Source organism: Hirundo rustica, chromosome 20, assembly GCF_015227805.2.
Source record: "Hirundo rustica isolate bHirRus1 chromosome 20, bHirRus1.pri.v3, whole genome shotgun sequence".
NCBI classification, from domain to species: domain Eukaryota; kingdom Metazoa; phylum Chordata; class Aves; order Passeriformes; family Hirundinidae; genus Hirundo; species Hirundo rustica.
Window position 1 is genome coordinate 10980702 of NC_053469.1, and position 12191 is coordinate 10992892.

The 12191-nt window shown below is 57.2% G+C and overlaps 1 protein-coding gene across 1 annotated transcript; it reads right to left on the bottom strand.

Annotated features, from left to right (window-relative positions):
• Positions 1-22: 22 nt before the first annotated feature.
• On the bottom strand, positions 23-11003 carry ENTPD2 (ectonucleoside triphosphate diphosphohydrolase 2). The gene is made up of 9 exons (XM_040083477.2): positions 10865-11003; positions 5058-5175; positions 4418-4568; positions 3627-3786; positions 3311-3538; positions 2716-2982; positions 2399-2518; positions 1988-2122; positions 23-993 (listed from the first exon to the last, which is right to left on the bottom strand). Exons 1-9 carry the CDS (start codon positions 10973-10975, stop codon positions 793-795), a joined length of 1491 nt encoding a protein of 496 aa, XP_039939411.1. The 5' UTR covers positions 10976-11003; the 3' UTR covers positions 23-792.
• Between the last annotated feature and the right edge of the window lie 1188 nt (positions 11004-12191).

Sequence of the window (12191 nt, forward strand, 5' to 3'; positions counted from 1 at the left end):
ATGGAGTGCGTCCTCCCAGCTGCCTGGTGGTGATGCCTGGCTCAAACCCTAGTGCAGAGCGAAGTCCCACAGTGCGGGAGCCCATGGAGCTGCAGGAACCAGTGTGTGCAGGAACCTCTGGCTGTGGCAAAGGTAAGTCTGGCATAGGAACCACAGGGATAGCGAAGGCACCATGTCTGGGTTGTTGAAGTAGGACCTGGAAGTTGCCAGCTTCCCACATCTGGTTGTTGCTAAGTTCTTACCCAAAGCCTTGGCCTGTGGCCAAGACCTTGCCTTCAGGAAGGTCAGTGGGATTTGTGCATCAGCCAGAAAGACAGCGTGGGCTTTGGGTGGTGCCCAGAGCTCCCCAGGAGGCAGGGTTGATGCTCCAGGGACAGGCTAGCGATGTCAGCGATAAGGACTAGTGTAAGTAATATTCCCCATTTATATACATACACATACACATGAAAATTAATCTTCTTGTTGCTTGGGCTCATTGGCCCAGTTCAGCTCAGCTCTGGTGGCAAAAAGATGTTCTAGCTCTGAATGCCCCATTCCCAAGCCTGCTCCAGGGTCCATCCCCAAGCAGTGCTGGGAAACATTTAAGCCCTTCTACCAGGGCCAGTGATCTGTCCTTTTCCTGCAGCTTGAGGGCAGGGGAAGGGCAAAAGGGGACAGCTTTCCTTCTGGGACGGTGTCAGGCCTCAGAGGAGGACAGTGAGCACTTGCCACAAAACAAGGATTCTGACCGTGGAGCCTCCAGCAGGTAGGATGGTGCTGGTCCTGCAGATACGGCCCACGCTGTCCTTGCCATCAGATTATGCTGGACTTGCTGTGCCGGAGCAGGCACATGGCAGTCACCAGCGATGTCAGGGTGGTGACCACAAAGAGCAGGATGAGGATGACCCAGTAGTTGTACAAAATGCTTTTGTGGGAGGAGGGCTTCTCTGCTGGGATCATGTTGGTGAGGTTCAGCATGTAGCCCAGGGCCCAGCCAATGGAAGTTTCTCCTGCCTGTGGATACAGCATGGCACGATCACCACCCAGCCAGCCCAGCTGCATGGGCCTCAGGACACCTTAGAATCATAGAATCATGGAATCATTGAAGTTGGAAAAGTCATTTAAGATCATGGAGTCCAACCACTAACACCAGCACTGCCAAGGCCACCACTCGGTCATGTCCCCAAGTGCCACATCCACACGTTTTAAATCCTTCCAGGGATGGTAACTACCACATCCATGGGCAGCCTGTTCCAATGCCTGACCATACTTTCCATGAAGGAATTTCTCCTAAAATCTAACTTAAACTTCCCCTGGCACAACTTGAGGCCATTTCCTCATCCTGTCACGTGAAAAGACCAACCGCCACCTGGCTACAACTTCTGTCAGTGTTGTAGAGAGTGAGAAGGTCCCCCTTGAGCTTCCTTTTCTCCCGGCTGTGCCCCACCCCCAGCTCCTTCAGCTGCTCCTCATACAGCTTGTGCTCCAGACCCTTCAGGGACTGCCTCAGTGTCAGCCCAAGAAGGAATAGCGTGGGGGAGCCCAGAGCCTCCTGAGCCTCTGCTTGCCCACAGGCCCAGCCAGCGCAGGGACAGAGCAGTGACCATCCTGTGCTGAGCTGGGCTCATCCCCTGGGAGTAAAACCTTGTGCACTCAGGCCAGTCCTGATCTCCTTGCACATCCCATGGCGTGTGCAGACAAAAGTGAGATCCCGCCCTGAGGTAACTTCCCAAAAAGCCTCAGCAAAGCATTGTTTGGGATGGCTGGTGTCTTGAGGGCCAAGGAAGGGCTGAAGGACCTGACCCTGTGAGCACCCCACAGCTCATTTGTTTCCATCCCCTAGTAGATTCCTCCAAAAACTGAGAGTTCCATCCTGTCCCTGTTCACTGAGATCTTCCTTGATTCTGTTTGGCTCTTTTTCCTGTGTGGGATCATCTCTCCTACAGGGTTCTTTGTCCTAACTCCAAAGAGATCCCATGGGATGGGGATGTATTTCGGTGCTACCTACCTTCTTCTGGAAGGCAATGTTGGAGAAGGAATGGTTGTTGAATCTGTAGCCTTTGGTGGTGAGCAAATACACAAATGTGCTGACAGCACAGTAATCTGGCAGCCTCTTCTCCAACTTGGGGGCTTTCTGGAGCAGCTGGATGGGATGCACAGAGGGGAGGAGAAGAGGGGTCAAGCCAGCAATGGCTAGGGTTGTGTCTGTGGCCTGAAGCTCAGGGTGGTTACATCTGTGAGGCCAAGGTTGCCCATACCCACCTGAGCCCCCTCCCAGTCCCATGTAGGAGCCATCAATTGCCTTCCCCCTACTCCATTTGTGTCAAGAAACCCAGTGACCTCCAAGGGCTTCTCTCCAATTCTGGGTGATACCCCACGTGAAGCAGCCCCTCCTTCCCACAATGCCCAGAGAGCCCACCTCACTCCAGCTGGTGGCACAGATAGTGTCTGCAGCATCCTTCAGGTCACTGGGCAGGTGCACAGGTCTTCCCATCACAGTCTGGATGAAGTCCACCGTGTAGAAGAAGGCAGAGAAGGCCTGAGGGAGGGAAAGGAGCAGCTGTGGGTCAGGCTGGGAGCAAACTCTCACCATGAGCAGAGCTCTGCCCAGTGTGGTGGGCACCAACAACCACTGTTGCAGAGCTGGGGGTCTGGCTTTGCTGCCATGATGCTGGGGAGCTGGGGAGCTGCCCAGCCAGCAGCTGTGTCACCACCCTCCTCCATGCCAGGACTTACAATAAAGTTTCCTGAAACCTCTGGCTGGAAAACACCATCAAAGGAGCAGCGGGAGAAGGAGCAGTTGGTGAAGTCAAAGAGCTTGCTGACATGCAGAGCACAGATGTTCCCATTCCCGGTGCCAACCAAGGTAACAGTGGTGTTGAGGGCAAGGCTTGGCCTCTCCTTCTCCGTGCAGGGGCTGTCATAGGTGCTGCTCAGCGACAGGCTCTTGTTGTAGCCCACAGGCCAGCAGGGTTGGGAGACAGTTTCTTGGTAGTTCTGGGCCTGCCAGAGGAGGGAGACATGGGGTGCATGAGCTGTGCCATAGCCACAGCTCCGCTGGAGCTTGAGCAGGGAGACACAGAGCAGTTGCCAAAAGTGTCTCAAAATGGCTTGGGGTGTCTTGCCTCTAGCCAAGGGCTGCATCATCTAATGAATCTAATGAAGATGGTGGGAGAAAGCCCTGGGAACACAAGAGAGGGTTGGAGGCAAAACCCAAGATGGCTGGTAAAGGTGTGCAGCTGGTCCAGGGCTGAAGGACAGCGTAAACACCGGGTGAAGGGGTAACTGTGGGGTTGTGACAGCCAGCATCCACATCAAGCACACATTATACCTGGAGGAGCTTGGAGAGCAGCCTCTTGAGGACCTGGTCCCTCCCATAGCAGAGGAAACTGTGCGTGTACACTTTGTATGCCTGGCCATACAGCTTCAGCATCACCTCGTTTCTGGGGTTTTCAATCGTGTCCCTGGTTTCAAAGGTGATCTGTGTGGAAGCACCCCCAAAGTCCATGGCCCCCAGGGTCTTCTTCTGAGGCTGGATCCATTCTCCAAGCCATCCACGCTGAGCCAAGGAGGACAAGAGCAGGCATAAGCGTATGATGAGCTGCCCAGCCACCGCATCCCACTGGATGTCACTATCCCCTGCCTACCTTGATGAAGTTCTCCAGGAGATAGTTTGCAGTGACCCAGCCAAAGACCCCTTCCTCTTCCCCTGACAGGATCTTTGCTCCCCGGAAATCGAAGGGGTATGTCTTCAGAGTGGCTGCTACAGCTCTGAGGACAGCATCCGACACCTGGGGGTCTGCAATGCTGTGGGCCAAGTGAGAGGGCAGAGTGACAGGCCTGTGCCACAGTGCTGCAGAGGCCTCCCTGTCCCAAAAGCCCTTGGTGGCCAGCACTGCCATAGCAGGGCCCAGGAGGGAGGTGAGCTCTTGCCTGGGCTCCCATAGATATGTCCCAGAAAACCACCAGCTAATTCCCTTTGTCTCTGCTGGAGGAGGCAGGTAGCAGGAATGAAGTGTACTCCCTCCTGCTGGGACAATGGGATCCATCCTGCCTGGGCTGAGTAAGGGGAGAACTACTCCTCCTCTGTGTGCTTTTTGAGGGGTGATTATTCTCACTGTGTCCCATCAGGCTGGCAGTGGGTGCAAGGGATTTTCCTCCTGGCATCCAAAAAGTCTGGGTGGGTTATCTTGGCGCTGGCACCCCACCAGCCCCTTTCCACTAGTGCTGTGCTGGCTGTGCCCTGCAGAGCATATCCTGCTTGAAAGGCAGGACCCCTTCTGCAGGGGACTCTTCTTCAGCACTGACCAGCTGGGTGCTGAAGAAATTTGCCCAGCAGAGGGGCAACACTTCAACCATCCTTCACCAACTCTGCCCCTGCTGTGTGTGGCAAGCTGGCATGTCACACTGGCATGACAGGGCCCCCCTGAGCACTCACTTAAGCAGGCGCATGCCAGCTGTGGCACCCAGGTATAGCGGGGTGCCCGCATGCTTCTCCTTGGGCACATCTCTCAGGGCCTGGTTCAGGCAGTGCTCCAGGCTTGTCCCGGCTGCCGGAGGGTTCGAGCTGTAGCTGGAGATGCCAGGACCTGTGAAAAGGAAACAGCATTTCTCCCTGCTGGCAAAGGGATGATGCTCAGTGGGAAGATGCCTGGTGAGCAGCTTTGCCCCTTCCAGGCTGTCCAGAAGGCAGTTTTCTGTGGGCATGGAGCCATCCAGGGTCCAGCCACATCTCCCTGCCCACAGCGCATCCCGTGCTGGCTAACAGTCTGGGAAAGGTTGATAAATAGAGTGAAAACCCGACCCTAGCTCCTCACTGGGCTAGGCAGGGAGCTGGATTGTTCCCTGGTGGTTCACTACCTGCCAGGAAAAGATGAACCACGAGTATGCATGGCTGCAAGCCTTGGGGGGAGTTGGGAGACATTTTAGGAATAGAGCTGAACCCTTTAAAACACGTCACTGCACCAGTGAATACAGAGGGAGGTAGCTGGGCTTGGAAGGGGCACTCACACCATGCTGCCCTGCCACAGACATGCAACAGATGCTGCCACCAGCCCTGGGCCAGGGCCAGACCTTACCCTCCACATCACACATGCTGTGCTCGCTGACCACCCCGGTGTCATTCTCCTTGTCTGCAGGCCACTTGTAGATGAACATGGCAGTGTGGGAGGACCCAGCGTCCATCACGATGCCGTACTGCAGGGGGAAGGCAGTGGGTCAGGCCTGGAGGCTGAAGGTCCCCTGGCTGCTCCAGCCCTTACCAAGGGAAGGCACTGGGGCTCAGTGCACAACCACTCCTACCCTGTCAGTACCCAGCAGCTCCAGAGCATCGTGTGGCAAAGGCAGGCTTTGCTAAGCCCAGCCTGGCACTCCCAGGCCCACATCTGCACAAACAGGGCACTGCCTGGGATGCAACTGGGAGTGGGATACTGGCCATTCTGGGATGCTGTTTGGAACAGCACAGGGACTCTGACTTTTTGGGTAAGGGCCCCCCCTTGAGTGCAGCCCAGGGGTCTCTTCCCCCCCTGCAGGTTACCATCACTCCTGGCTGCCTGCTGAGCCATGCTGGGACTGGTGGTGGGGAGGGACACCTGAAATGGCTCCTCGGGATGCTCTTGGCCAAAGAAGGGCAGCCAGGCCCCTCATCCCTCCTGCCCTTGTATGGCTCGGCCATTCTCTGGCTATAAATAACCCTGCTCCTCCTGCCAAACAAGGTTACCCAGCTCCCAGGGAGGGGACACCATACATGCTGCCTGCAGCACCCCTGGGCAGACCCCTCTGTCTGACCCCTGCTGCCCATGGTCTCAGGGCTGCCCATGCTGGCCCCCACTGTGCCCCCTCAGGGCTGTGAGTATGGGGGGAAAGCAAGGCAGGACCCAGCACCACCCCAGCTGAGCATCCCTAGGGTGAAGCCTTCTAAGGCTTAAACTTCCTATGAGTCTCTGTCTGCTCCTGCCCTGCCCAGACTCGATAGAGCCAGGGGCTGGAGCAGGCAGCTCCTCTACCTGCCTGGCTCTGGAAGCCACACCAGCCCTGCCTGCCATGGGTGCCCTATGGCACCCCTGTCCCTATCGCCTGGTTTTCACCAGTTCAGGCAACAGAAGTGTCAGGGCAGAGGCAGGGACCCCTGGGGTCCCCACTTACAGGTAGCCCCAATTACACCATGAACCCATGGCCCTGAACCAGTAGTACCTCTTGCTCCTTCAGGGGATCATCTCACATGGGTGACCCTCCCAGACTTGCCCAGTGATTTGCTCATGCCTTGGGCCAAAAGCTACAAGCCAGCCGAGAATTTCCCTCTGTGGCCAGGCTGGAGCAGTGGAGCAGCTTCAGCTCCTGACAAACACTGCAGACCTCCTTTCAGGAGGCTGACAACTTCCCCTAACACCCTTCCCCAGCCTCCTGGGCTGGGTGCTGGGGTGAGTGCTCTGGGCAGGTTTAGAGGGCTCTCAGTGCCCTCTCTGCCCAGCACGTGGCACCCCAGTCCCTTCTCACCAGGGCAACCTCTGCCTTGCCTGCCCACCCCAGAGTCCCTTGGTCACCCTGCGTCCCCAGATGAGCAGTCACTGATCAGACACAGGGGACTCTGAGGAGGGTCCAGCCCCAGGGGACCCTCTCTGTCCACCTCAGTGGCACGTGTGCCCACGCTCCCTGTTAGCCACCATGCAGATATCTCGGGTTTGCTCACAAGGCACCACATTACCCCAAGTATCACCTGGAGTGACACTAGTAGGAGCAGGGTGACTGTCCCCAAAGGGAAAGCACTGATAGGTCATCCCCAAACCCAGGGCTGAGCACAGCAAAGACCCTGGGAGTAGTCTCCAGCCTGGAGATGCTATGGAAGGGCTGAAGTCCACAGAGAGGGACAAGGTTGGAGACAGGGGTATCTACATTGTGGCAAGGGTTGAGAGACGCTGGAGTGTGAGACAACGAAGATGACCTGCAGTGCCAGGGATACCTGGTGCCACCCACCAGGAATGGGGTCAGCCAGGGAGGGGGATGCTGGGGATGCTAGACTCACCCCATGGCAGGAAGGGACATGGCCACAGGGCTGGCTCCAGGGTGAGCAGGAGGAGACCCACCACCCATGACAGGGCGAAGGCTGGTTCCCAGAGTTTGTTCCTGCCTTCAGCAGGGCTGGCTCAGCTGTGCCCCACATCTCACCCCATGGAGAGCTGTACCAGGGTGCATTCATGGAGATACATACCTGGGGTGGAGTTGCACATGTAGAGAGGTGCATACATGTATGTGCACGTGTGCATAGATGCGCATGCATGTATGTGTGCATGTGGTGTACATGCTGGAGTGTGCATGTTTGTGTGTGTGTGCAAATTTAGGTGTGGAGGTAGCAATGTGGGGGTGCTTGCCCGTGGGTGTGCTCACATAGGTGTGCCAATGTTGTGTGCACCTGGGTGCACGTCTGTACATACATGCATTTGAGAGGGCCGTGTATCTGGGTGCGCATGGGCACACGTGCGTACCAAGGGAAGCGCAGGCAGTGAGAGGCGGCGTGGAGCCTGCACCCAGGGCAAGCGCCGTGCAGAGGTGGCATGTTGGGGTTACAGTGGCACTGCTGGGGCAGGATGCAGAACTGGCTGCCCCATGTAGCCACATCCTAGTGCCCTTTGCTGCCAATACCTGTGGGCCAGCCTGGGGATCTCTTCTCTTGGAACCCCAGCCCACTGACCATTGGTGTGGAGCGGTGGGTGAGGGGCATCCCAGGGGTCCCCTGGCCTTGGTGGTGGCGGCAGCAGCACTTGGCCTGGCTGAGGTAAGGTGCTGCAACACAATGGCACTACCACTGCAGAGAGAGCCTGGCCATCTCACCCATAGCCACCTCGGCATGCAAGGAACTGCCACAGCTTCATGCCAGCCCTTCTGGGGGCACAGGGTTTGGCACCCCAGCCTGTCCCTGTGGAGAAGCTGTCCTCGCCTGGCAGTGATAAACAGGGGTGGGAATCATGTGTGCACAAGATGTGGGTAGCCTAGTAGGTTCCCAGTGATGAAGGAATGTCATCTCCTCCAGTACCCCATGGCTCCAGCATTCACACAGAAATCATGAATGGGGTCACCTACAGTGGTATGCAATGGTGCCAGCCCCTGGCTCCAGATTCTGTCCCTGTCTTGCTTTCTGTCTCCTGGGCTTGGGCATTGGATCCACTGCATTCCCCAGTGCAGAGTGCACTGCCGTGTGGCTCTGAGTCACGGCTGAGCCATGGGTATGGGCAGGTGGGCTTCAGGGGCCCTATAGGTGGGAAGCCCCAGGAGGGAGGATAAATGCCTCAGCATGTTTGCTTGCTGGTGCCCAGGGCTTTGGCAGGGCCTCATGCATGTGGGACAGTCTCCAGCAGCAGCATCTCTTGGTGGCACGTGGGTTTTTCTAACAGAACCACCTGACCAGACCCTGGTGATGCTGCAGGCGGGGGGGACACAGAGCCCCATTGTGGCCCCACACTGGGACAGTTTTCGAATGCTAGCCCTATCTCTGCTGCCTCCTGGGTCACCCGTGATCCCAAGGACTCTGCCTCAGTGCAACATCACTCAGCCCAGCCCCAGTCAGGGCTGCTCAATCCTAAAGCCCCTGCAGAGGGGCACAGGGGACAGTGATGTTCCCAAAGGCCATGGGTAGAGCTTGGGGCTCCTGATCTGTGTATGGCTCTGCCCAAGGGAAGAGGCAGATGGGGACTTTGAGAATGCCCCATGTACTGCTGTCTGGCACTGTGCCCCATGACCATGCCCAGGACTCCAGCCCCCATCCCACAGACTCTCCAGGCTGCCCCATGACACGTGAGTGACATCTGGCCCTCTACCATCTCTGGGCCCCCACCATTCTGCCTCTCTCAAGGGTGGTGAGGTCATGCAGCGCCCAGGTTTGCAGTGAGTTGTGACAGGTTTCCTTCCTGCTGCAGTTGCCATAGCAGTCACAGGACATAGAAATTGCCAGAGATACATTTGCCAAAAGAAGGAAGAAAAAGTCTGTCAGCAGGAGGCAGCAGCTCAGGGCAGTCAGGCCATGAGCTCCACTGTGCACCCATGAGGGAAGGATCAGCCCTCAGCAGCAAGAGAACTAATCCAGGGTGGTTTTAGGGCTATATTCCAAGCAAAGGAGCTCCAAGATGTGGAGTTGTAGCTCAGCAGTGAACAGCACTATCCAGCAGCTAATGAGGACTGAGTCAGCAAGGACCACATCTTGTCCAGGATGTCAGAAGACATACCCAGGGTCTCCCATAGCAGGACCAACCTCTAAACCATGTGGGCATCTTTTGGGCTGAGTTAAAACAACAGAAAGTTCTGCATTCTCAACGCAGCCCTGAGCTTTGTGCAAAAGCAACTCCTCAGCACCTTCCTGGTGCCAGCCCAATGGGAACAGGCACTGCTGGACACCAGTGCATACACCATCCTGGACTTCACAGCACTTGGCATGTCCTGGGGCCCGGAGTCCCTGGGCCAGGCCTTGTGCAGAGCAGGGTCAGGCCCCAGGTGGGTGTTCAGGGATGCTTGGCCCCGAACCGCAGCACTGCCTGCAGTCTTGAAGGTGCTGCCACTCAGAGAGAGAAAAGGCACCAAAAAAAGCACAAGATTTTTTTTTTTCTGGGAATTCATTTGGTTTAAAACCAAAGGTATATCTTGGAACCAGAAAGAAGAAAGGCTTTCCAGCCTGATCAAAGTGCTACATATGGGGTCTTGGTACCAATCTAATTCCTCCATGTTCTAAGAGAAAAAAATCCACTTTGAAACCAGCTTGGCACTGCCCGAGATGCCCCAGCATGTGGTGATGGCTGGCAAAGAAAGGCATCACAGAGGAGTTAATAATGGGTAGTTATACTAAGAGCAAAAAGGGTCATCTTGGCTAAGCCAGCTTGTCTTCTCATTCTAGCCTTCATTACAACTGACAAACGCAGAGAGAAGGCAGAGGCACATCTGGCATGCAGGCTGGCTCAGAAAGTTTCCAAGTAAATTGCTTGGGATGAGAAAAAGGGGGTTTTAGATGAACTGTTTTTCAGGACAAGAGCCTGGGACTATTTTAAAACAAAAGATTTCGCCTACAAAAGGAGTACTTGGCCAACAATAAATTGTTCGGGAACTTCTTTCATAATCTGAATTTACAAAGAAAAAGGGGAGGAAAAAAAAAAACAAAACACACACACAAAAAAAGGTGCCGTTCGTACAAAGGAAAGTTCATTTGTCACCCAGCAGCACTGGCTCAGGAGATGCAGTGGAGCCCGAGGAGATGCTGGGGTGTGCAGGGGAGCCCTGGTCCAGGCAGAGCCGCCGCAGCAGATGCTGACTCGGCTGTTCTGGCCTGGGGGGCCGTTATCTTTCGGTGTGTCCGACAGATTCCCTTCCCAAAATGCACGTCCTGAGGCACAAGGGATGTGCGGCCGAGGGTCCTGCAGCGAAGGTGCCACACCACGGGTCTGGCTACTAGGGCAGCCTCGTCCCTGCGCTCCCGGCGGGGGCTGCTCCCTGCGACCCTCCCCGCAGATGAGGGACCCCTCAGCTCCGGCGTCTCCCGTGACGCCGGGGATCCTCTGATGCCGGCAATCCCGCACACCGGCAATCCCGCACACCGGCAATCCCGCACACCGGCAATCCCGCACAGCGACAATCCCGCACACCGACAATCCCGCACACCGGCAATCCCGCACACCGGCAATCCCGCACACCGACAATCCCGCACACCGACAATCCCGCACAGCGACAATCCCGCACACCGACAATCCCGCACACGGGCAATCCCGCACACCGACAATCCCGCACAGCGGCAATCCCGCACACCGACAATCCCGCACAGCGACAATCCCGCACACCGACGTGCCCCCTGGGCTCCCGCAGCCCCCGGCAGCCCAGGAGACCTCCCGTGCCCCCGCGCCGCCCTCCTCACCTTGAAGCTCGGCGGGCCCCGTGTGTCCCCAGAGCCCAGGAGGAGGAGGAGGATGCCCAGCAGGCAGCCGAGGGCCAGGAGCAGGAGCAGGGCGGCCAGGCGGCGGGCCATGGCGGAGCCGGGCAGGTGAGCGGCTCGGCGGCGGCGGCTCCTGCCGCTCCTCCCCCGCCTCCTCCCCGGCCGCCTCTCCCGGCTGAGTCACCGCCGCCCCGGCCCACCCGGGCGGGACACCGGGCTCCGCGGCACTGCGAGTCCTGCGGCTGCCCCGGACCCGGACTTAGATCTCCCTGCCCCCTCCGCCCCGGGACCAGACCGATCTACCTCCCCCAGGCGCGGGCCTTTTGCCCGGGATCAGCCCCAGCCCGGCCCCTCAGGCACCGCTCCGGCTCCGGAATCAGCTTCGTCCCTGGAGCATCACCGTTACCGGGAGGGCTCAGCCCAGTCCTGTCCCTCCTCCCCGGACGCAGCCTATGTGCTTGGTATCGGCGCCATCTACCCCTCCGGGCATGGTCCTTGACCGCAGGATCAACCCCATCCCGCCCCCACCCTGGGGCTTAGCCCTCAGACGGGTTCAGTGGGACGAGGGAACATCTTGAAATACAGAAAAGCCCCAAGAACCTCTCATCTACGATGATTAACAACTGTGGCTGTGTTCCTGCTTTTAATCATCACAAGAACTTTGTGACAGCTCTGAGGAGCACAGATGTATATTGAGGCTGTTTTCAATATGGTCACAAGTGAATAATGTGATGCATTTGCGTAGGGAGCAGCGAGCCAAAGGAGGTTGGGCTCCTTCCTCTGAGAAGGACATTTGCAGCTTGCTTACACAGTGGGATACAACAGTGAACAAAATAATAAACAAGGAGAGAGGGCTGGGTGATAGGGCTCCTAGAGCAGCTGGTTGTAGGCTGAAGGTCGCACCCTCGTGAGGATGTGAGCTGAGGCTCCTCACGCCTGCCTCACTTCTCAATATTTTTTGCAGCAGGCGATTTCCTGCCGCTCACAGTAATGCTTGTGGACCCACGCACCACATACATTGCACCAGCACTGGAGCTTCTGCAGAGCTTCCTGCCCATCACTGGTATTGAGGTGCAGAGATGCTCATAGGGCTAAGCCTTTGCCCAGGGCTTGTGGTGCAGGAACCCCCAGCCCTGATGCGCCCCTCCATTGCACAGGTTCTGCTGCTGGAGGTCCCACAGGGGACAGGCTCCAGTGCTGTCCCCACAGCAGTGACTGGCAGTAGAGTCTGCGGAAGAAAACAGCTGAATAGGGGCATAGAGGGTCACCCTCAACCTGGCAGTACCCATCACTGTGGAGCAGGGCCTCT

Excerpts from the sequence above, each read along its gene's own strand:
- ENTPD2 (XM_040083477.2), bottom strand. The coding sequence starts at position 10,975 with ATGGCCCGCCGCCTGGCCGCCCTGCTCCTGCTCCTGGCCCTCGGCTGC. Across the intron at positions 3,539-3,626 it reads TCCTGGAGAACTTCATCAAG|CGTGGATGGCTTGGAGAATG; the intron begins GTAGGCAGGGGA and ends TCCTTGGCTCAG. Across the intron at positions 2,123-2,398 it reads GTGCCACCAGCTGGAGTGAG|CTGCTCCAGAAAGCCCCCAA; the intron begins GTGGGCTCTCTG and ends CATCCCATCCAG.